This window comes from Triturus cristatus, chromosome 8 (assembly GCF_964204655.1).
Source record: "Triturus cristatus chromosome 8, aTriCri1.1, whole genome shotgun sequence".
Lineage (NCBI taxonomy): Eukaryota > Metazoa > Chordata > Amphibia > Caudata > Salamandridae > Triturus > Triturus cristatus.
Genome location: NC_140591.1, coordinates 1484640792 through 1484666743, shown reverse-complemented (window position 1 = coordinate 1484666743; position 25952 = coordinate 1484640792). Strand labels below are relative to the sequence as shown.

Sequence of the window (25952 nt, the reverse complement as noted above, 5' to 3'; positions counted from 1 at the left end):
CAGTCCTCTTATGTGGTGGTAGGATCTATTCGATTATATAGTAAACGTAAGATGAATATCTAAGTTCACCTGGAGGTCACTAGTTTACAAAGTCAGGTTCTGATGAGGATAAAACTGAACATAGCTCAGGTAGACTCCCTATCCACGATGTGTGGTAAGAAATCTATGGCGTGAAGTCACTGTACAAGAGGAAAAGGGTGCAAGCTCTGCTCTGATTGGCTGGGTTTTTGTTGTGTACAAAACTATGTGGAGTTCTACTAAGTCCTATGAGGAAATTATATTATAGTCTATCTAAATAGAAGATTTTATACTACTAGGTATATTTACAGGTGGACTTCCACAATGGCGATGAGGAAGATTCAAGCATGTGCATCTATGAAAGATTCAATACTGGAGAAACAGTGGAACCAGTAAGTGTTGGAAAGTGGATATCGAAATTATCAGAGTAGAAATCAAAAATGTCAGACAGTGGAATTGTGAGAGTGAGAGTGGAATCATGAAGTGACAGTGCAAACAAGAGGTGTCAGCAGGTGAAAACAGTAATGCGAGTGGCAAGAGATGTTACAAATCAGAGACACAAAATGTCCAGAGGGGAAACAAAATGTCGCAAAGAGCGAAAGTCAGGATGTGTCAGACAGTAGAAATAAGAAGAGTCAGAGTGCAAACTGCAAGTGACGTAGAGTGCACTCCATGAGTGTCAATAAGTGAAAACACAATGTTTTACAGTGAGAAACGGAGTGGAGTGGATGCAACAAGTGTCAGAGAATGAGAGCAGAAAGTGCTAGACAGGCAGTGCAAATGGGAAGTGTTAGGTATTGGAGACAGAAAGCAACACAAGGTGGAAGTATAAGGGGAAACAACAATTTTGAAAGAGGACCTGGGCAAAAAAAGAAAGTGTTACTGTTGGATTTCGTTTCCTGGAAAGGCGTACTGCTCTGAAAGTAATGTTGTCTCTTGCAGAGGTACCAGCAGTGCGAGACCTTCGGATAAGAGTTCGGGACGAGACGTCTGTAATCATGGAGTGGGAGCGTCCATCAATTCCAGTGGATGGTTTTGAGATCTCCTTCCGCCCTACAGTAATTATTTGTGTTTGCAGAACCTAAAAGTAGAGTTATAAATGATTGTGCTTGAATAGGCTGATTGAGGTCTGTAAAACAGCATTCAATTCCATGAAATTCACGTTTGCCTATCAAGGAATAAAAAATGGCATTTGAACTGAGAACTGTCTGGTTCTGGAGGTTTGTGTGGTTTTCCCTATCTAAACTAGGTCTAGCAAGAACCAAAAGAATAGGCCGGTTTGTAGGTACTCTGTTCCCCATCCACTCACCTCTTTCAGTAACCTCAAGAAGGCCCCCACATTCCCACTCCTACCTAGAACTTCATTTCAATAGTAAAAGTTAATCATGTAGTGATAGCAGCATTACAACCTTATTCAATTCCATACACATATTATTTGATACTATTAAGTAACTTACCAAGGAAATTAACCAATACAATTTCTAAATAGAACTCATTGTAATGTATGATCTTCACTATTAGAGACACAAACACACTACTTTAATCCTTTACAGAGAGAACAAATCAATTTGTTCCCAGATTAAATAACTTGCCCTGTACAGGCAGAATGACCCATTTCTGCAACCTGAAGAAATTAACACCTTAAGGACTGAATATCAATCCAAATAATTTAAGAAATCGGACCCTAAAATTAATAAAGACACAGTAACATCTGTTGGTTCCAAAAAGGAGCATATACTCCCTCAGTCTCAAAGCATATCAGTCATGATGGGACTTCCCTGAACTGACTTTTCAAGCAAAACGGCAGAACACAGAAACCACATTGATATCCCTTTATTCATTACCCCTTATAAATGTACTTCTGCCTACAAGTTACAGTGTTACTTCATACCAGCAGACCAGCTGTCAACCACAAGTTAGAGATAACTGACTCAATCTTGGATATAGACCTAGAGCTCATGCTCCTGACTGAGACATGGACATGGAAGGCAAGAAAACTACAACCCCAGTTTGGACTTACTGACCCCACTTGACTTTGCTATTGTTGGTCTGGATGGGAACGAAAATCTAGTGCCAGAGTGGCTTTAGTACATAAAAAGTCAACTACCAGTTGACAAATAGGGGCGGAATCATTTTCTACATTTCAGTGCTTCACTCTAGACATTAAATCCATGGCAACCAAATCTCATAGGCTATTTGTAATTTACCCTCCACATCTGAATAACAAGGCATTCGTTGAAGACTATCTGGACTTAATCACTTCACAACTTATCCTGTCCACAAATAAGCATATTCTGCTGTGTGACTTCATTCTACCCTGGGACGGGGGAAGAGATTCCTAAAGATAAATCACATCCAACATATTTTTTATTTCTGGAAGATAATAACTTGTTCCAATACTCTCAGAAACCCATACATATCAAATATTATACTTGGGATTTGATTATTGCTGAAAACAGTTTCTTCCAAACTGATGCCCCCATATTCCAGTCAACTCGTCTGATCACTACCAAATTCCAGACAGCTTATTTGTCTCTAAAACTTTAACTTTTAGACAAACAAACAGACCAAAATCCCAGATAATGGACATCAAAACATTAATCATAACTGCCTGAAGGCATGTTTGACATACTATCTCTCTCATTTGATGGAGAACCAGGACCTTAATGCTGCCACTGGCTGTTAAAACCTTAGCTGAGATTATTGTCGCTCCTCTCAAAGACAACGAGAACCTACACATGGTATACAAATTATTCAATGAAGATAAAAAACTCCTCACACCGATTAAACACTCCTGGTGGCATAAACTCACTAGGAATAATTTGGAACACATACATAGCTACAGAAGAACAGTTAAATAGTAAATTGAGCCATCCAAAAACAGGTCAAAAAACATACTGAGGTAGTCAAGGCTGAGACAAAGCCCATCTCCAAGCTCAATCCATCATGTCTTTCATGTCACTTCTCAGGCCTTTTAACTGCTTATCTGGCTAAAGAGATAAGCTATGCCCCGGATCAACAATAGTTTCACCTCATCAATCCATCCCTACAACAAAGGATATTTTTGCACTGGCAAAAACGGGTTACATATCGCCTCTACTAAAAAAGATGATGGGGCTCTCAATAATTACAGTTGAGTCCCATTTCATGCCAAACCTTTGAACAGCTGTGAACATCCTCAAGTAAAACAATTTGGAAATGACAATAACCTCCTTGATGAGATACAATCTTCGGTTTAGAGCCAGCTGCCGTATCAAGACAGTTAACATGCAAGTCATTGATGATACTCTTCAGATCTTGGATAACAAGGACTCACGACTGCTAATCCTACTTTTGATACTGAGAACCATGACATCCTTATTCACTGCGTAAAAGATCTCATGAGATTTGAAGGGAAAATTACTGGAATCTTTCAAATCATACATGGCCAACAACATAAAATAAATTTAAACGAATCATGCACTGCTTAATCCGGTAACTGTTTCTCGATGGGTCTGTTATTAGCTCCTGTCTTATTTAATCCTCATCTTGAACCTATATGTGATATCTTGCATGAATATGCCGATTTCTATCACCAATATGCGATAAGCACCAGCTGCACTTGTAAGTGTCTTTTCCTGGTGATGTGCCTCAAATAGCCTCAGCCATGGATAACATTCCGTCCTGAATTACAATTAACCATCTCAAGTTCAACCTGCAATAGACAGACTTCTCATTTCACCTCAGGCACCACCTATGCCAGTATTAGAATGGCTAGAATCCACAAACATTCTGGACAGCTTAACCTCTCTCACTGGCAGCACAATAAGCCTTTTACTGCCATCCCTTTTAGATCCCCTGTACCCGAGTTGGTACTGTGGATCTGAGAAATCTGTTTGGCTACTACAATGGAAATTTAGATTTTTGTGGCAGCCATTACAAATTGCTGGGCAGTCCCTTTGTCCTTCAAGAAAGGGTATACAAAGGGCAGGGCAGGCACACTCGGATCCCTAGGCCACTGTGGGTGATGCTTGAAGCCCTTCCGACTTTGTTGAAATAAAACAAAGAAACAAAGGAAAGTTGTGAGAGTATGATTCCATTGTGACTCTCAAATCCCAGTCACCTAAATGGTGACTGGGGTCCACAGTACTAAGACGGGTACTGTTGATCCAATCGCCATTTTAGGCTTCAGGAATTTGCAGTCAAAAGAGAATTGCCAATCAGGAGCAGGCGTCAAAGGATGAAACTTGACTCAAATTCACAAATGTTATTTGAAATGTTCAATACCTCCCAACTCCACCCAAAGAATTAAAAGGCCTGATCATAGACCAAGGTCATTTGGGCTAACCCTGAAGCGCTGAGAAGATTGGCCACCCATGAAGATCTGGATTTACTTCCAGGATAAAGGCCAGGCCCTGAGTCCAATCCCTGGTGTGCAAGGCCGAATGCTATACACAGTGGTTATTGAGCGCATGGCCAGGCTGCAATCCACGTCTTGCTCTCAACCCCCGATGCGCATGACTGAGGTCGTGTACAGCAGGGTTGGGTGCCAGTGGCCTAGCAACAGGCCATGTGAAAAACACTAATTTGCCCATGAGGCAGAAGCACAAAAACAGTTATCAGAGTGCACCATGGCGGATGGTGCTAGTTATGGTGTGTGCTGTGTGCATTGTGCATAACCAACGCTTTTTCAGTTGTTTTGCACATTTGAGCAAGATACTATAACCCAGTTTTTTTTACTGTGTGATATTTCGTGAATACAAGTTATGCATAGATGCACCAAGTTTATGGGACATCCAAGAATGTTATGCTACTTTTCTTATCTTTCTTAATTCCCCATTTCTTTTACTACTTTGCAGAATTTGTATATAGTTACATATTGTATGTGTACTGTGCTCAAACCCTCCAAGGCTTAGCATGTGCTATATAAAAAGCACAGTAAATAAACATGTTGCACCTAATACGTATAAATGGGTCCTCAGAGCATTCCCATTACAATGTTAAATTAATGTCAAGGTGGTGGGGGCTGAGCTACCTCCTCAGTGACTGAGCTCCAATTTCAGATGAGACCATTTCTCTCTGGTCTTTTAGAGTTCTCATTCTATATATTCAGGTGTTCAGTCTGTTTTGCCACACACTTTTAACTAACCTGTTGAGTCTGCTTCTCTTACAGAAGAAAGATGATGGGGTTTCCTCAAGCCGACTGAGGAGCACTGTTACTGCATTCAACCAATCGGGACTAGCCCCAGGCGAGGAGTACTTGGTCACAATCCAGACTCAGAAGGACCAGACACTTGGACCAGAAACAACAAAGACTGTGACAACAAGTAAGGGCAGGTTCAGTAAATAGTATTAATTATATGTTCTCTTCATCCGAGAGGATTTGAGAAAGGCTGTAGATTCTCTTCATCTGTTACTCTGCTGATGTTACTGTACAAATAAACCAATACTTGCATATTATTGAATTATTGAGGCCCAGTAGTCACTGTATGTATGCATGTAGGAAAATGGTATTTCTAGAATGCAAACTTAGCCAAAAGGCAGTGGAGTGCTGTACAGGCTCAAAGACATGCATAAGGTCAATGAGTGATAGGCGAGGTAGCTGGGTTGTAGACGGGTAATGCATACTGATGTAATTTTCTTTAACGAAGCGAGTCTTCAACTCTTACCGAAATTAGAGGAACATTGGGGCAGTCCACATGGATAAGGGGATGTTAGTTATGTGTATATTTATAGCACACACCCTATCACGTGTGAGGGTATCCTGGTGGTTTTGCAGGTGTAAGAGAAGTCTCGAGGGTACTTACTCAAAGAGCCAGATTTTCAGCGTCTTGTGTCAATCAATAGGAGAGGAGGAGGCTCTAATGTGGTGTGGGAGGCCGTTCAACACTTTAGGAGTATGGGACATGCTAGTGAGACTCTGGCTGACCAGAGATGCCTTTGTGGGGTTGGTGTAAATGTACGCAGCTGTACAGTTGGCTGGGCCTGTGTTGTCTAGTGTTTTGCATATGGTGATGTTGTTCCAGATTCTGGGTGCATAGATGGAAAAGGCCAGTTGCACTGTTTTTTCTTTTTTACACTTCCTAGTCTGCAGTGTGAAGATGTCCTGGTGGTGGTGTGCTGAGAACCACTAAAGGCGGTGAGCTTGTCTTCCTTGATAAGCAGGGCACTGGTTGTGATGGCTTTGCAAATTATGCAGCTGGTTTTAAAGATGGTGCTGACTGTTAAAGTCAGGCAATGGAGTTCCATCAGGATGAGGGTGATGTGATCATATTTCCTGAGGCCCTGGGAATGGGATGTAGGATGCATTTGAGGGGTTCCATTTTGGACTCAGAGTGGCAATGGAGCAGGGTGTTACCACCATCCAGATACCGCAGTTCTGAAGTCGCTTTATGAAGAAATGGTTTCACTTTGAATATAGAGTTGGTACCAGGTCATCTTGGTGTTTTTAGCAATGTGTTCCTTGAGGGACATACATACAAAGCAAGGCCCTATTGGTGCCAAAAACAGTTCTCTAGAACCTGCATTTCGTTAAGGGGCCCAAAGGCATAACTCAATACACAACAAAAGGGAAAACAAGAAAAAGAAAAACACATAGATAGGGCAGAAATTACTGCACACAACATGTATTATGTCCAAGGTACATTAGACAATCTATGTACATGTCAATGAAAGTTGCTCCAGCATGTGCAGAAGTGCGACATAAGTGCTCATGCAGAGTGACATGCGAATGATTAAGTGACTAAAGATAAGTTGAGCTTTTATTCAGACAGCTAAAGAGCGTCAACATTTCAACCCCATATATAGCGTGATGTCATGTATCTTGGGCATAATACATGATGTGCTGTCTTGGCCGGAAAGACAGTCTCCCACGCACTCATCACCAGCAAACTCGCCTATGGCAACGCACTCTACGCCGGCATCACCCAAAAACAGCTCAGGAAACTACAGAATGACCGAAACGCTGCAGCCAGACTGGTCCTCGACATACCCCACCACAGCTACATCACTCAACACCTCTGACAGCTCCACTTGCTCCTAGTCAACAAGAGAATCACCTTCAAGCTCCTCACACATGCCTACAAAGCTCTCCACGACGCAGGACCAGCATATCTGAACCACCGCTTTTCATTCCACGTACTCGCCAGACAACTTTGCTCCTCCCAACTTGCCCTGGCCACAGTCCAAATGATTCACAAGACCAGAACCGGAGGAAGATCCTTCTCCTATCTTGCCACCAAGGCCTGGCCCTCCACCTTAGGCATCCCCCGTCACTGACCCAATTCAGGAAGGCTCTCAAGACCTGGCTCTTCAACTGAACCTCTACGCCCAGACGAATCAGCAGCCCCCTCATCCCCAGATCCCCAGGGCCTTGAGACACTCACGGGTGAGTTGCAGAGCTTTATAAACCCCCGATTGATTGATTGAGTCTAGCACGGGTCCCTTGAGATTGGTGCTTGCCAAGAGAGGTGGGTGAGCCAACAGATTAATAGGGAGAGCAGACCCAGAGCCGATCCATGTTTGTGGCTCAGCTCTTAGAGCCCATGTACGAGTCGAGCCCTGTAAATCATATAACAAACATTATGTAAAATATGATAAAGTCTCATAAAAGTTTAAAAAAATGTATTTCTTTAACTTGTGGAGGCTTTGACATCAATAAGTTACATAATAGCACCTCTGAGAAGTTCTTATTAAAAGTGATTTTCAACAGGAACCATTAGTGAGCCAAGAAGCACGGCAGTTGTCGAGTAAACCCTGTATGTCCCAAAGATTATTATAGAGCAACATTATAGTCTATTAAAACACAATGGGTTTTTGTAGAACTGGTATTCTGAACTCACAAATTTGAAACTGCTCACATACACGATAATGAAGGAAAATGAGTTTTGTTGAAATAAAATATTTGCCTAAGATTACACACTTTAAGCAGGGAAGTAGTGAAGTAGTGATCTGTCCAGGTTTTCTGGCTTCACTGTGTACTAATTATCAACTACATGGGTGTCTATTTGCCTTTCGTTTTTTTATGTTAATGATTTGTACATTTTTCTGCAGTTTTTTATAATGAACAAACTCGACCCGAAGGCTGCACTTAAACTGAGTACAGGTTACATTACACATGGTCGCATTCATGCTTTATAGGTATGGTGAGATTAAGTGATTCACCGAGAATCACAGGATGTTGAGCTGACACGAGACTCAAACTTGGTTCCCCAGGTCCAGATCTACAGCTCTGGCCGTAATGCCACATCCTAAGGAAAGCGAAGGTGGCAGGCAGAAGCCACTTGAAAACTTGGATAGTTGTGGCTCGATGTTCTAACAGGACCTGAAGCTGAGCCAGAGCCAGGTTTCAGGCTTGAGCCTGGCTCAAGTTTCCAGTGGTTCGCCCACCTCTGCATACCAACGCTTCCTCAACCTTAGGTTGATCGCGTGCAGCCTGTTTTCGTCTTCCCTGGTGTGCTGCAGCATTCTGTGTTGTCCTGCGGACCAGTGCCTGTCCTATCAGCTGTGGCCGAGTGCTGTTTCATTTGTTTGTGCATAGGTGAATGTCTAGTGCTTCTTCAGTCTTCTACCTAAATTGGCAGGAATACAGACTGGAGATCAGTCCATTCACCTTCGCCATGGCAGATCCAACAGTAGTGAGTTAGACCCTACTTTACTGTAAAAAGGCCAGATACAGGCAGGTCTTCACACTTGTATTCTGGCTTCTTGGCTAGAGCACCCAGTATGGGAATTCTTTCAGCAGTCCCAGAGCAATTGGGAGATACTGAGCCTAGATTGTGACAATCAGAGGTATTTACGGCTGATATCCTGGACGTAGTCTTATAATTGAGGCCAACACTGAGCACCAAGTACACCTCTTTTGCACTTGACCAACTACATTTTAGTAATCATGCTAATACCAGTGATGAAGTGGCTGTGCATTTGGTATAGATTATTTTACGTATCTTTGTATTTGGTTTACAGTATTTAGTTTAACGTCATGGTGGGATGGTTCGTCTTCCCACCACCATTATTTTCTTAATTTTGTGTACTGCTTAGTAATCGGATTCAAGCATGTGAATCTACAAAAGATACAATACTGGAGAAAAAACAAGTTACTTACCTGTACACTGTGGTTCTCCAGTACTGACATATTTTATAGATTCACATGCGTCCCTCCCTCCTCCCCATTTAGGCTCACTATTTTATACTTCTATGTTCTATTTTTACACTCGAAATCTGAGGTATGGTGGCTCTGCAGGGGAAGGATACTCTAGGGTCTCTTCTCTGATTGGCTGAACTTTGGATGCTTTATAAAGATGTTGAAAGGTTAATAAAACTGTTATTATTTTCTATGGAGGTCTATGCTAATGTTTCAGTACTTCGATTTTTACTTTTACAGTGGGACTCCCACCATGACGACCGGGAAGATTCAAGCATGTGAATCCATAAAAGATACAATCCTGGAGAAATGTGATTTCTGTTGAGGGACATTTATTTAGGATGAGTTAGAGGGTGTATAGAGTACATACATGTGGTAAATGCCTCCTGTTCTTGATTTTGCAAACGAAAATTGGGAAAAACTTAGGTGATGTATGTGTGTCTTGCCTTCTAGTGCACATTTTCCCAGCTACATTTTGCCAGCTCGTTGGACAAAATGTGCCAGGATGCAGTAAGTATATTATATTTTTGAAAAAAACAAAATTTCCACAAGTATCTGTAACTTGTAATCAGGGCCCAAGAGCCTTTCAAACCTTTAGAAACATAACTTTAGTGCCAGCGTCAACACAAACAACTACTGGTGTCCCCACTGTTCTACTTTGGTACAAAGAACAAATACAACCAGTAAACATCAGCACCAGCAAACAAGTCAACATTTTCCATAATTCATGGCATAAGTGAATTAGTTTCACTGATATCCATACATTTTACCCAGAATAGAGAGTAACAGTATTTACATGTAACTACATCCCTCCTGCACTGGTATCTTTCATAAATGTCCATGGTTGAATCATTCTCTGTCATAAAGCTGAGTCTGTCACAGTAGCCTACAAATGGCTGTATTTAGTCTCAAATGCCTGAAAAGGCTATGCACAGTGTCAGTTTAGTGAGAAAAAACAGCCACAAAGTGGAACCCTCAGTTTTTAGCAAATGAGACAAATGCGTTCTGGACATCACTCTTCCCTACAGGCTACCATACCTCACATTTTTAGCAAAAGCGTTAAAGAATGTATAAAAGGGGCGAGTTTCTGACTGGAAGAGGGCGAGTTCGTAAGTTAATCTATGAAAGATAATGTTGGAGAAATGTTGATACAGGTAAGCAACTTGTTTCTTCTTCAGCTTTATATGTTTGATAGATTCAAAAGTTTACAACATGGTGTTAAGAAGTATGTAGTCAAGTGAAGGAAAAAGACTTTAGGTAGAACATATAACCATATTTACATGGAGCAGAAGGAGGTTCTACAATTGAACTTCTTACCCACCTGCTGATTCTCTGAACGTTTCTGTATGCAAGGAGTCGTATTTTCTCATTAGGTGGGGTGGAGGCTATTCTGTGTTTCTGCTCTACTGATGTACCAAAGGTACCATAGCATAGACTGCTGCTGGCACTGCTACCCATCTAGCTGAATGTGCAGCCACTGTATTATTAATGGAACTATAAGCTGTTTTTGACAAAAGGTAATGGCAGCAGCGATCCACCTTCCAATTCCTTGTTCAGAAAGTGGACTAACTTTCTGCTGCAGACCAAGGAATGTTAGGTTTTGAAACACTGCAGTCAAAATTACAGGTTCATTCAGATGAAAGTCTGATGGCACTTTTGGTATAAATGTAGTTTTAAATTGGTGCATAGCACAACACTGTCCATATGAAAACAGAGAAATAAATGGGCCCTTAATTAGTAAATATTTTGAACCTCCCTAGCCCCACATGATAGAAATGTAATGTCTGCTTTCAAACTGACTTTTCATCAGTTAGTAAAAGAAAAAAAGCAGTTAATTAAAACCTCTACAAGTGACCATCTCATGTCGCATATTCGAACACAGGGGCTTATTTACAAGCCCCCTGCGCTGCTGATGTGTCACTTTTAATATGGGAAAAAGTGATGTACTGGCAGCACAAGGAGCTTGTAAATAAGCCTCACAGTTTACAACTGGACATAATCCGCTGTTAGAGCACATAAAATAGCGAGGACCCCTGGTTTCCCGAGGGGATTGATTGCGGTCATTAAGCCGATAAAATAATACAGAACGAGCAAAAGTTTTATGGACAGGGTCTCAGCCTCATAGCAGGAAGAGCGGTCCTGGTTGAACAAATACTAAGCAACACAGTGGAGGAAGGAGAACAGAGCTATATACCGAAGGATGCAAGAGAAGTGCAAAGTGCAAAAGTGGTTTTATGGTCTGTGCAAAGTTATAGCGAAAGATCTGATCTACCCCCATAATACACATTTTTAGATAATTATAGCAGTTGATCTAGAGTTACCGAGGAAGATGGATCCAAAGGATCAATATGCCATCATTTTTATATCCAGGGCCAACGTGGAAAGCGCAGATAAGAGCCAGCGCAAGTCATCCCAAGGTTACTGCCATTATTTGTGATATAATACCAATGCAGCAGTGAGATTCATAACATGTCTCTTTGTTTCCTCATGTAGTAATATGTGCCAGATACATTAGAAAAGTGAATATATAGAACAGATGTTTGGCGTCGGAGTAGATAAGATGGGAGTAAAGCAAAGTGCTGTAAAGTGCAGTAAGGTGTGAAGTGCAAAGTCAACTATTTTGTCCCGTACAAGGCTGTTATAGTTGGCCTAAGCACTCCCCATCGTAATCATTTTCGTTACAAATGTAGGGAAACAGCAAGTCCCCGACTGCTGCAGATGTTAGCTCTTCGCAGTCCTTCAACAGTAATTTTTCTGGCCAGAGCCAACAAGAAAGGTGCAGGTGAGAGTCAACACAGATTGTCCCAGGATTGCTACTGATGTTTAAAGTATAATGACAGCGGTGCTACCGCAATGTTTGCAATTCTCCTCCTGGGTACTCATGCAGTATAAAGTGCCAAGTAAATTATAGAAACTAATATATGAAACAGTTGATCTGTAGTTATCACTGGTCTTCATTCTGGACCATCAACAGACAGTCATTTCCATAGCCGAGATCACATGAAAGGTGCAAATACGAAGATGGCCCGACAAGTTCCCAGTATCAGCAGAGATAATCATAACATTCCTCTTGGGGTCTCGTGCAGTGGTAAGTGCCAAGTGCATTGAAACTTTTCATCAGTTGACTTTTTACTGTATTGAGTACTCACCTGGCTGCTGGAGATCTCGCCTTTGGGTATGCTATGAATAGTTGTTTAAGGAACTCCTAAATTATTTTCACAGAAGGTATAGATGAATTGTAAATTGCACTGTAGAGCTGTGAAACAGAGATAAAAATGCACTGTAAAGGAACTCTTTCTTACTAGCTAAATTCAGCAGATATGGTAGGATTTGGCTTGTCTCGAGGTTACAGGTTTCAGTGATTTCTTTTGAGACACTGCAAGCAGAATCTTCTCCATTTGCTCTTTTGAGTTTTATTAAGTTCATTAACACTGCTGTCTCATGAGCCAGGATGTTACAACATTCAGGTGAAATATCTTAAGTGGAGAACTCTAGCTGTTCAGTGGCTATGGCGATAAACTGAGTGAAGCTTGATCATGACTGAACTTTTCTCCTGCCCTGCTGATCAGAAGATCCAGTTGCTTAGGCAGAAGGATAATTCACACAGATAGAGCAGGTTTGATGAGGCCACGTTGGTGCTATAAGAATCAGGAGAAGGGCTCTTGAGCTTGCTGATCACTTGCATGACTGTGTGCAACCATGCAGCTAAGAGAGTCTGCCCACGTATTGCTGATTCTCTGTTAATGTTGTGCCTACTTGTAGATAACCACTTCCACAGACGTTTCCGAAAGCACCGGTGACTTAGTTCCTCCCTGTTTGTGTACATATAAAACATGGAGGTGGAGTTGTTCATCCTTATCAAAAACTGCCAGAACAAAAGTGTGAGGAATGACTGCAAGTCTATCATGATTGTCTTGATCATTAACACGTTCATTAACAAGTCATTTACCTTCTCAGTGATGAGTCAAGTTCATGAGTGCATCATTCCCAACCAAGATTTGAAGAGCCGATTGCAATTCTTTCAACTTTTTGTACCTGCCTTGCCATCGTCTGAAGTTGTGAATTATTTTGCCTGGCACAATGCTTGTCATTATATTGTGCCTAATTCTGATTCCAGGAACTGAATGAGCAAATGGCATGAGGGAAGGTTTTTCTACGTTCAGATATAGGCCTAACGTGTGCAAGTCAGGCTTTCGTGACTTTTCCAGCAACTGAATGAGACTGTACTTTGACAAACCAGTTGTTTGAGTAAGGAAACACCTGGTGATATTGTTGATGTATGTATACTGTCACCAGAGCCGCGGACCTTAACCTGACCTCAAGTTTAAAGGCAAGTCTCTGGACTGGTCATGGCACCTACCTTTTGCGTGTTCCTTCATTGATATTTCACCGTCCTAGAAACCACTCATGGCGTTTGCAGCACTTGTCATTACTTGCCATTACTACATAGCTCTTGCTACTACTGTGGTCATTTCTGAAGTAAAACCCACCATCGCCAATTCCACAGCGACAGCGATTGTTTGCCACTTTATTTAATCAAAGTCTTAATCACAATGACCTCAGCATGGAGGTCATGTTGCATCGATCCACACTTAATACATACAGTACATTCCTTGACTGTTCTGTTGTGTGTAGATTGAGATTCCGTATATGGGTTTCCCGATGTATGCCGTTATATAGTTACAATTTATATTGCCCTTATTTAGGCATAGAAAATCCAACCCTTATTTAGGCATTGTCCATGCTAACCAAATACAGGCATGGTCTCCTATATCCGTCAATCCACGTCACAACGAATTCTTGGAAAACCAGACTCTTAAACCTTTAGGAATTTCCCTTGCTTGGATGTTGATTTCTCCAAGAACTCATTTATTATGCATGAACATCTATTCCTTAGGGGTTCATTCATGACGTTCCGATGCCCGACTTTTACGTCAATACAGGCATTCCTAAACACCTTTAAGGTATAAATATACCTGCACTTGCCCCGGTACGGTCCAGTTCGACTGCCTACTTGCGGTTCCCCATGACAAGTTCGGAAGGAGATCGAATTCCCGTCAGATGCACTAACCAGACGCTGTCATCCTCCTCGCAGAGAATCCAGCTCCAGTGTTTCTGACTCCCCTTGCGGGGTGTTAGATATCGAGTCCCGGAAAGAGATTTCAACCTCTCACATTCTAAGGTATGGAGCTGACTAGAACTTAGAGAAACTTTTGGCAACTCTTGGCAAAACTAACACTATAGCTAGCTATACTTTAGAAAACAGCACCTACTTCTTACCTCGTACTACACTTAGGTTAGGTACACTGGGGTAGAACTATTTAGAAGCATCAGATGAGTATTCACATTTTAGCCTGTGTTATTTATGTATGTATTTTTTGAATATATGTCATAGCTACAAACCATGCTATTGCAGTATTATTTTATCTTACTGCTAACCCTGTACGTATTGTACTTCGCATCCTGTCTTACGATTGTAGCAGTTCATATCTCTTGCACGAGAAATAAGACTGTTCAATAAACCCTTTTAATTGAAACGCCCGTCTATCTATTTCTGTGTAACTCTGTAGAAAGTAAGCATGCATGATTGACTGAGTGAAACTGTTATCTATTGTTTCCACGGTTCTGAGATTGATCCGACTCTAAGGGAAACAAAGTTGTCATGTTTATGCGGTTAAACACACAAGGTGATGGACGGAGTGTTGCACATTGGCAAAACATTCGCCCCCAGTCACAGATCTGGGTTTAATCCATCGTTATTTTGCTCACCACGCCACCCCAGTTCAGACAGACCTGTTTATGCGGTTGTCATAAACGAATCATTTCTTGTATATTCGAGAAGTTTCTAGTGACCTCTGAGTTAGCTAGCACACACAAGTAATTAAGTTTAATGTACTCGATGGAGACATACTGACCTCAGTCCTATGTCAAAACTATAGTGTATATTATTCCAATGCGCAGAGCCTATCAGGGATATAGAAACTACACTACAGTTCTTGATTATACTTTTCTCTTTCCCTCCCTCCCCTCTCTTACCTTGTCTCTCTGTACAGGTTTTGTGTATAGTTATTTTTCTCACATATCCTTATGGTGCCAGGCAAACACTGTATTGTCCTGATGATGATCGTGATATTTATGTGTATAGAAACACCTACCAATAAATCACTCAGACCCTTCTGATCATATGTAATTGACAAATGGGTGCAGTAGTGGTGTGTTCTATAGAGTTTTGACTCTAATTCTATATGGTTTTGTCACTTCTTCCCTTTTTTTTGCCTATGTGTTACTTACCTGTACAAGTGCGCCCCATAGAGGTACCACCCTTACTTCTTACTTTATTTGACTAATAAATTGATGTTTTAAAAGTTGGTTGAATCTTCTCTGGGCTATATCTATATTTCCAGTACATTGTATAACTATCTAAACCTCTGCTTAGGGATCCTTGTTCCTCACAGCATGACAAATATGCTGGTCATTAAATTGTGCCTAGTTCTGCTTCCAGGAACTGAATGGGCAAATGGGATGAGGTAAAGTTTGTCTCCGTTCAGTAAAAAGTCTAACGTGTGCAAGTCAGTCTTTCATGGCTTTTTCAGCAACCGAATGAGGTTGCACTTTAACAAACCAGTTGTTCGGATAAAGAAACACCTGGTGATATTGTTGATGTATGTATGCTGTCACCAGAGCCATGGACTTCATAAAAATCCTCAGACCCATCCTCAAATCTAAAGGCAAGTTTTTAAACTGGTCATGGCATGTGGCTCCTCCAACCAAAATAATTTGTGGTGGCTGGAATTGATTGGGATATGAAAGTATGTATCTTGAAGATCATGCAACACCATCCTAGTGCAGCTGCAGTTCTTGCATTCGAAAAGACTGCTTCCTCAGGTACTTTTTCAGATGCTGGGGCCATAAACTGGGTGAAGTCTGGGTCTTTCGAAGTGTATAGCTTTTTCAGACCTTTGATGATGGGTTCAGCTATCTGAAGGTTTCCCTGGGTCTCCCTCTTCGACATCAGGGAAAGATTCAAGCAAGTGACTTTATGAAAGATCCAATGTTGGAGAAATAACAGGTATTGTTGGAGAATTATCCATCATTTCCTCTTTTCTATTGAAAGAAACCTTTATGTTGCAGCAAGCATTAAAACTTTCACAAATGTTTGGATAAACCCTTTTCTAACACTTCATGTAATCTAATATGAAATCAACATATTTGTATTCAAATGAGTATTCATTTTTTGTGAGAGTCTTGTATACGGTCATTGTATGACATGCATCGTACAATAGGACATCAACTGTATTATTGATTCAACCCTCAGACGAATTAGAACATTTATATCTCATGATCCACGAAACAATCATTTTAAAGCAATGCCCTAGGATTAAGAATGTCTTTTCTTCTACATGTTTATTGACTCAGCAGCTGGATTTTCTCTACTGAGATTAAAACCACTAGACCACATTTGACCTTTAAACCAAGCCACTGCTCAGTCTTAACACTAGATCAATGCTTTACATCTCAACATACCCATGAGGCCATGTCTGAACTTTGCCACTAATAATGAGGTAGAGAGTTTTCATACTTTACAGAACATACTGCCCTCTACTTACTTTGGAATCATGCTGTCTCCTAAGGTCCCATGACTGCATAAAAACTAGCAACACTCAGAACAAGAAACATGCCTGTGCGCGAGACTGAGGCAGATGGGCTGTAGAGAATGAAGAAAAGAGAATCTAATGACCCCAGTAGGCACAACATCAACGTTTGAATGTGAATTTTCCTCGTGGGGATGACGCGTGACATGTTTTGCTTTGTCTTCCATCTTCAGGAATCGATGGGCCCAAGAACCTCAAGGTGACTGAGGTGACACAGGAGTCAATCACACTGCACTGGGATAGGCCAGCGGCCACAGTTGACCGCTACCTAGTAACCTATGCGTCAGAGTCTGGAGTGACCCGTCAGCTCACGGTCCCGGCAGGAAGGAAGGAAGCTGTCACACTGATGGAGCTCGACAGTGGAACTGAGTATGCCGTGACGGTGACAGCAGAGAGAGGGAGCGAGTCCAGCATGCCTGACTCCACCACAGCCACAACTGGTAGGTTCAGTACCAAGAAACCTGTATGGCAGGCCCATCCAAAGGCAATATCCGAAGTTCCTGTACATAAACCCAGCAAACGTCTTCTGGTTATGTTTTGGGGGTGATCCAGGAGTAACCTGCATTGCAAAACATAGCGTCTTCCCTTTCCACACAGCACTGGATCACTCAAATCTATTTACATTAACAGTTCTTTTTCTTGTCTACTGGCTACACAGGGACATTGGAAGGAGAGCCCATATTCATGATGAAGGATCACTTTGGCCTGTCACAGCCAGGCCTTAAAACTCTAGCACTAGTTGTGGTTGCTGCCACCTCTGTTGATCTGTTGTCCTCTGCTTCCCTCTGCGGCCCAAACCAGGAGAGCATAGTTACTGGCCCTAAGGAGGGGGGATAGAGGAAAGGAGACTGTTCAAATTCTGTTTATTAGGGTGTGTCTATGGTTGATATTGGAGGCTCAGATACAGGGCTCCCTAAATTTCTGCCAAAGTAGTGTCACAGGTTAAAAGCATGTGAACTTTCACCGAAAACGAACAGAACAAAAAGGACAACTGCGGATTAGGGGAAACAGGTTTTCAGGAAAAAAGAAGGATCCTGAGCGGCTCTAGAAGAAAGTCAGAGAAGGTGGTAGGGAAGAAGGAGCATTCAAGAGAGGAAGGAGACAGAAAGTAAGTAAGAATGGAAGAGGTTAGAGATGTGAGCGAGAGAATGGTTTGGAAGAGAATGAAGGCGGATGAGAAAGGTAACAGAGAGAGAGAGAGAGAGAGAACTTGAGACAAAGAAGGAAAATGTTAAGCTCTTGCGTAGTTAGGAGAAGAGATGTACGAGGGACAGGGATAATGAAGTAAGAGAAACAGGGTAAGTTAAAGGGAAGAGTGGAAGGAGAACATAAAGAGATATAAGTATATATATATATATATATATATATATATATATATATATATATATATATATATATATATATATATATATATATATATATATATATATATATGAGTGCCATTGATTTGGGTAACAATAAACATCTGTTATTCAGCATCAAGATACCCTTGGGTGAACCTGCGCTATACAAAGAAACGTTAAGTTAGGTTAAATTGAGGCAATCAAAGGAGCAAAAGATTGAGAAATGAAGAGGATAGGACACCGAGATTTAGGCTGATAAGGAGAGAAAGAAAGACTATGACGTAGAAGAGAGAAAGAAAGGCTATGATGTAAGAAGTAGAAGGGCACCAAGGATCCAATTAGAACAGAAGGTGGACGCAGAAAAGAGAACGGGGGATAGCGGGACAGCCCAAAAACTAAAAACACTGGCATGTCAAAAGAGTCTGAAATGGTAGACTTACAAAAGAATGTTGAAACTGAAGGAGAGCATGAGAGGAAGAAATGTGGGAAGAATATGGTATAGACTAGAGGGGAAATAGGACAGCCGAAGAGATGTATGAGAGATGAAGCAGACGGGGTTTCAGCACATGTGTGCGCACCATTGTCTGTAAACCCAGCCTCACTCACTCCTTCCAGAAACATCATAACGCTTTTCAGTGTTCTGTGCACAGTACTACTGGCTGTACATTTGACTTTATAGGTTACGTTGCTTGATTTGCATTTAGAGATTCTTTTCTGATTCTGGCCTGTGGGTACATTTTAGGGGTTTCCCAACAGACAATTGCCTCTGAACAGCTGGAAACGTCAGTCACTTGTCAGGTTAACGTGACTAAAGGGAAACTCCTGAATTCTACGTAGGCCAGTCTTCTGCCACTTATAGCCCATTGTTTATTTTCTCCATCTTCCTTCTTGGCTTCTAGCTACCAAGGATGTATTATGTTCTGATTTCTCTCAACAGGAAGGCCTTCTAATCCCGACAAGGAAATCCAGCTGTAAGTCAAACACTGGATCCTAAAAATGAGAAAACTGACCATAACGGTGGTTGGTGTTGCAGAAAAAGAGAGGCCGGGCTAAGGAAGTCCATCAGTTCATGGTTTATTTATTTTTCTGGGCATGATTAACAAGAGGTCCCTTTTTTATTTGCAACCCTAAATGTGTAGAGCAAAAGCATTAGAATAGTTAGCCAGAAATTCCAAACCCAAAGTCCCACGAAATGTTGAGAGAACGATTTCAAAATAGCCATGAGAATCCAGTCTGTGGTCGGCTCTAGCCTGATGGCAGAAGGTTAGCCACTTCAGCAGAGTAAGCACGAAAATTCTCACATTTTATTCGAGAGGTAGAATGGTGATTGGTATCAGAATTTCTTTGGAATGGGATTAGCGTTTGACTCTAAGTAGCAATATACGGGAATGCTATCAGATGTAGGGCAGTAGTATGGTTAAGATGGGTACCTCAAAAGGGAACCTTGCCCTTATATTTTCCCCTGTGGGTGCACGACTGGGCCTCGGAGAATTTGGCTAAACTCTTTCACAGAAGTGCTTGCCTCAAGACTTAGATAGTTGTAATGCCCCCCTAAAGGAATTCCATAGCGAAAAATGGGTACCAGAATTGTACAAACGTTTTCTCTTCGACTCCATACATTCCAGACTGGTGCATGATCAAACTCAAAACATTCTTGCAGTCTTATACAGAGAGGTTAGCTTTCTCCTGAAAGATTATTTTTGGAGGCTAGAGTTGCTTTTGGATTCACCCATTGTGATAGTGAGCAACACCAAAAGGCCCATGGCTTTCATTCTAATTAATTTGAACAAGATTTAGCAGAAAAAGAATCGCTGTAGGAGGACGTCTCTTTACCGAGCTCAACACTGGCCTGTCCAATGTTGCTTAGCCCATCTGGTTAAAAGTCAGCCGAATCACAAGGATATTTCCCAATCTCGCAGCAACAATGACCTTGAGTTTTAGTGAGCAACAGTCATTAAAGGTTGAATCTAATCAGACGCAAGTCTTCTTGCGGTGGTATTTCCTCTCCTTATATTAGGAGGTATAACCCAAAGATCTCGTGCCGAATCAACGGCACATTGGACCTGCCACCACTGAGGTGGCAGTATTGCCGGCATAATTGTTTAAGCTTCCCTGTGTCTTTTGAACAAGCAAAGCTCTAGATAATGATAAAAAATAAATAGGTACAATTTAGAGTGGTTTAGTACCAACGATGTAAGTGTTTCCCTAAAGACTGTCTTTTGAAATTCACAACTAACTTTTCAAGTTTTCTTTTTCAGAGACCGCAACATCGTTTGCATCTCTATGCACTCCCTCATCAACTGATAATGACAGAAAAGGGCATGTTAGTTTAAAATGTTATATTTCGATCGGTAAAATATATTGATTTAACATATACCATCTTAGCAAGATACATTACAGTTTGGCAATCTGCTGCAGTTCTTTATTGAACCAGTCAGAGCTGTAAGTGTAGAAGTTGACAAGTTACCTGTTCTCTCTGCTGATTAAAAATCACTCATACTTTCACCTTAGCTGCAGCGGATGGTGCAGGTGGACCAGGACGAGAGCCTATGGTGGTGGGTGTTGCTGATAAAAGGACCGCTGGCTATAGCCAGGTGGCAAAGAAGCTGTCCCTGTCCTCACCAACTCCCAAAGTCAAGGTGATAGATCAAGCCGGTGGCAAGTCACCTGAACAAAGGCCACAGTTGACTGACGGAGAGAGAATCGTCCCTACAGTCATCACAGAAGAGAAACGCCAGAAAGTTGTGCTCCTCAGTAGGCGGCCTTCCACCAGTGAAGAGGAATTAGGAGTCACAAAAGTCAATGCTGAAGGGGAACATCGGAAAGTGAAGCCTCCCAAGACTCATTCATCAATGTTCAAAGAGGAGCGAGTGATTACAGGATTCAGTACCACACAAGAACCCCCCAAGAGCAGTGGCCCTAATCTAAAGCCAGTTGTCATCAAAAAGGGAAGAGTGGTAACCACTGTCATTACCAGGGGACACAAAAATGTGGTGCAAACAAATGAAAAACGTTTGCTTACCAAAGAGGAAAAAGTGGACACAACTCCCAAAACAAGGGTACAACTTCCACATGTGACAACTTCCAGTGGAAGACCTTTGGTTTTGAGAGGGGAAAGAGTAGCGAAAAAAGTTGTGACTGGAGAAGGAACTACACCAGCTGTGTCAACTGGCAGAAGATCTACAGTTGTGAAAGAGGAATTAGTGGTTACAAACGCAATCACCCGAAAAGAGTTTAAAAAGGAGGGCTCAGTCGATGATAGATCTACACTGACCACTGTGGAAAGAGTACCTACAACTGGTTTCACTGAAGAAGTGTCCCCTAAAGTAATGTCTACTAAGAGACCATCAGTAACTCGAGAAGAAAGTGTTGTCACTACTGTCCTCACCATTGAAGGAGCTAAAACGAAATTGCCAATCCATGATAGGAAACTACATACAAAAGATGGGAAAGTTGTAACAACCGTGATTAAGGGAGATCAGTTCCGAAAAGTTATGTGGCCTACTAAGAGCCCTCCACCACTTATCAAAAAAGAAAACATTGTCACAAGTGTCATTAGAAGGGAAGGAGCTAAAGAGATTATGTTACCAGATGAAATATCTCAGGTGACAAAAGACTCAGCAAGAAAGGATGTTTCACCCACTAAAAAGCCACTAATCGAATTGTCCTCTGTTACCCCCATTGAAGAGTCTCTAAAGGTTGTGTCCTCTGATAAAAGAATCCCATACGATAAGAAATTAAGAGTGATCGCTATTAATATAACTAAGACAGGACCTCAAACGCACTTACACTCAACTACGAAGCCTTTCGTTCCCAAAAAGAGAAAAGTGGTCTTGGGTACTGTTACCAAGGAACAAGACAAAAAAACGGTATCCTCTGAAACAAAACCTTTCATTGCAGGAGAAACAGAGTTGACAAAAGGGATTTCTGGAAAGCAATTGTCCAAAGTAGGACCTCAGGACAAAATTCCATCCCTGATTACAAAGGATAAAGTGAGAGAGATTCTCATCACAGGAGAAAATTCACAAGAAGTTATGTTACTGGAAAAAAGGCCTACGCACTCTAGGGAAGAAAAAGCTACCATATCAACAGTGGCCAAAAAAGAACAAATGCCTGATGTTGGAAAGAAGCCAGCCACAAACGACAATACAGAGATCACAGGTTTGAAGAAAGTAGAAGAAACCTCCAAAGTTGTGTCCCCCACTAAAAAGCCTGGTGCCTTGAAGGAAAGTGTTGTCACATCAACTGTAACTAAACAAGGGACAAGGAAAGAGAGTTACTCAGTCGCAAAACCGACCCCAACAGTGAGAAGTTTGGTGCCAACAGCAGTGGCCAAAGTTGTTGGCAAAAAAGTGCCTGCAGCTGAGAAAAAGCCTCCATTTAAAAAAGATGGGAGCATGATCACAAAGGCAGTTGAGAAAGAGAAACATCAGAAAGTTGAACCCCATGGAAAGAAGCCATCTTCAGTGAATGAGGAAGTGACAGTTGGAAGACCAACAAAACTTGACAAGAAGGGTCCTGGAATGGAGAACACCACTGCTTCAAAAATCAGAATGGAGTTTTCCAACAAAACAAGTTCAGTGGGCTCACAAACAAAGTTTCTTCCAAAAAATTACCTCATGTTAGAGACCGTGATTCAGAACATCTCTGCAAAGCTCTCGCCGTTCAATGGCACTCTGCTGCAAAGACTTGAAAGCTACCTTAGGGCTACCTCCTACCCCCTGCGAGAGAATCAAACCATTAAGGCAGTGGCTAAGGCCATATTCCTCTACCTAATAAACAAGAAGCCGAACAGTGTTAGAGAGATTGTGTATGATCGCTTGGCTGAAAAGACTCCACCTGGGGTAAGAATGCCCTTAGCACGTCCCACCCTGTCCAGTGGTATGGTTAAAGCCCAGGGGACTAGAGTCACCCCATTAGAAATGCTTGGTGGAGACTCAAACTCAGATGGGAATCCAAAAGTGGCAAGAAGAGCAGATCAACAAAAACACACAACAGGTGGTCCACTAACTATGGAAACCAGAAAGGAAGCCAACACAGCTAATAATAGACAACTCAAGACCACATCAGTATCGCAGGAAGAAAGTTATAGATCTCAAGATGCCCTGCATGTAGAGCAGACAGCACTTAACAGGTCCACAATAGACCACAAGAAGCATGTCCGACCTCAAGTTGTGACCCGTTTACCAACAAGCATTGTGGTGTCTCTGGACGGTCTCAATGGCCACTCCAACAGTGTGGTAATTTACTATAAAGACATTAGGGCAGACTCCACAGGTCATCGATTGGTATTTCCTGGTGATGCCAATGTGGCCAATATCTCTGGGTTGTTGCCCGGGGTGACGTATCGCATTGACCTTCATGGAGTCTTCAAGGGGCAGTCTTCCAAGTCGTATTCCATCGTCACCGCAACAGGTAGTATGTCTCTCCCTCTCTCACTGGAATGACATCCTGTTCATCCCTGAGGCATTCCAAATGCCGGAAGCTCACACATACTCCAAGCCGCATCACTGCACGCTTTTTGCTTGTTCTTGGAGAATGATGAGGAGCTGTCCTTCCACAGCTTTGATGGCAAACATCGTGCGATCCTCGATGCTATGAACTGCCAGCATTAACTCTTCATGTTTTCTTCATGTTTTGTTGTTCTTAGACTAACACATGGAGCAAATAAGGTGATGCGCGTGATTGATGCGAAGCTTTTGCTTATGACTGTGATCTCTTCACGTCATAGAAGGGGTGAAGCTCTTCTCCCACCCTCACCCTTCTTCTTATTCTGCACTTTAACAGCCACTGTTCTGCTTTCTGAAGCATCAGAGCCGGGCTTCTGTTGGGTATTGCCATCTTGGATTGACACTAACGCTAAACAGGAGCAGTCACATTATGGCAACTGCACTGCTGTGCCTCTGCCATATTGAGCTACCCCTTCACCTTGCTCACAAGACACACGCAAATGGAAATATGCATTTAGGCAATGTTTCCCCTCAGGGTGTCCACAGCTAATGCCTGACCTCTTCAGCTCTCTCGCAACAGATGGACCATGATGCCCTGAATTCAGTCCAACAATAACTTCCCATCCAAGAGGATGAACTCATTTGTTCCAATGCTGACACCCTGGCAGGCTTCATTGTACTTGTAATCCAGATCATAAGAGAATGTGGTACCAGATGTAAAGGGTGTTTACAAAAGCAACACAATATCAGTTTTCTCGGAAGGTGAGTGCTATTGCACTACATATAGTGATAGAGTCTAATTATGTAGTTATGAGCCTTGCTGTGAAGTAATATTCCACTAATGAGTCCAGAGTCTCCTTGTGAAGTTTGGACAACCCCACAAGGTTTCAGCCCCACTGAATGCAAAGTTCGAAACGGACTGTGAAGTTAGTGTGCAAAGATGACAGTGAGTCTGATTGTGAAGTTATTAAGTGAAAAGGCTGTCGGAAAGGGACTTTGAAATCCCTATGGAGGTGCCTGCTCAGGCACTGCCTTCATTGTAGGGAATACGGTTCGACCGACACCCCAAAAGGTTCTTTGAGCCTGTTGGAAGTGTCGATTTGTCCCTCCGACCGCTGGGGTCCGACCGACCACATCATAATGTGGCAGTCGGACCACAATCCTGGATGTATGTGGGACTGTCACCGACAGCCTGTGTCCTCATGTGGGCCTTAATTCTGAATTAAATTGTTAATTAATATATTAAATTAAAATAAAAGTATTTTTCTGAAGTTTAAGTTAAAAAATACATTCTTATCCATAGCAAAAAAAAGGTTTAATTATGTATTAATAATTATTAAGTGATGCATGGGTTATTTAAAAGTAGTTAATTATATTTAAATAAAAATTTATGTTATCTTAATTTATAAATTTAAACAAGGTTGTTATACTATTTTAGAACTGAATAATAAATGTTCTATTTTATATATTGTTTAGTATTAAATTATATATTTATTTATCTATCTAAAAATTTAGCTTTATTTAGCGTTATTATCCATGGGTTTTTATTATAGGCCTCTGCCTTCATTATTTTATATGAGAGGATATTGCCGTACTAATGGTTGGCCATGTGTTGTGCAGGACTTACTGCTGCTTCCTTTTGACAGTAGTAACTTATGCTCTTAAATTAGGCCCTGCCCTCTTTTTTAGGTTGTGAAAGCATGTACGTGTACGCTTCTGAGTAACTTCATACTTGTTTTTTGTGAATGGCCAAAAGTAGTAAAGGTACTCTAAAGTGTATGAGTAAATTACCCAGGTAAATTGCTCATATGTGTAAGTTACCTTTGTTAATAGAAATGTGTCTAGGACAGGAGCCTCTTTCTGTCCATTGAGGTTTCCTAGATGGGAAGATTTTCAGAACTCAAGCCGACGTTCTGGATCAGGAATATAGTACAGATCAGAAAGAGATCTTTCATTAAGTGTCTTTAAGGATAAAAAATGTTTTCTTATACAAGGACCACCTCATTCCCTTGAAATGGGAGCATCCTAGCAAAAGGCCAGTAGCCCTAACTTTAAACACGTTAGAGATTAGCTATAACTTTCCCCACATGCACCTTATTTGTTGGCAAGATCTATACAGCTGTGATTAACCTGAATACAGGCAGGAGTCATTTGAATTTCACTAACCCAGTTACAGACAAGAGCTCTTTAAATGCAATTATTTTTGTTAATGGATGAGAGATCTGAGCGTGATTAGGCTAGAGATAAACACTGACTCCTTCACTTCAAGCATCTTAGCAGCAGGTAGTAGCTTTTCTATTGACGTATATTATAGACAAAACCTTGTTGATTGCAAACGAATTAGGGACTGATAAATGAGATGATGTAA

The 25952-nt window shown here is 41.6% G+C and overlaps 1 protein-coding gene across 8 annotated transcripts in view; it reads left to right on the top strand.

Moving 5' to 3' along the window:
• LOC146805993 (uncharacterized) overlaps positions 1-25952 on the top strand; it is a 731342-nt gene that overhangs the window by 382667 nt on the left and 322723 nt on the right. For all 8 annotated transcript variants that reach the window (XM_085623346.1, XM_085623342.1, XM_085623340.1 and 5 more), the window contains exons 4-7: positions 961-1076; positions 5171-5324; positions 16965-17231; positions 20646-23549. In XM_085623346.1, the coding sequence (XP_085479472.1) occupies positions 961-1076; positions 5171-5324; positions 16965-17231; positions 20646-23549 (3441 nt within the window). The remainder of the gene's footprint in view (positions 1-960; positions 1077-5170; positions 5325-16964; positions 17232-20645; positions 23550-25952) is intronic.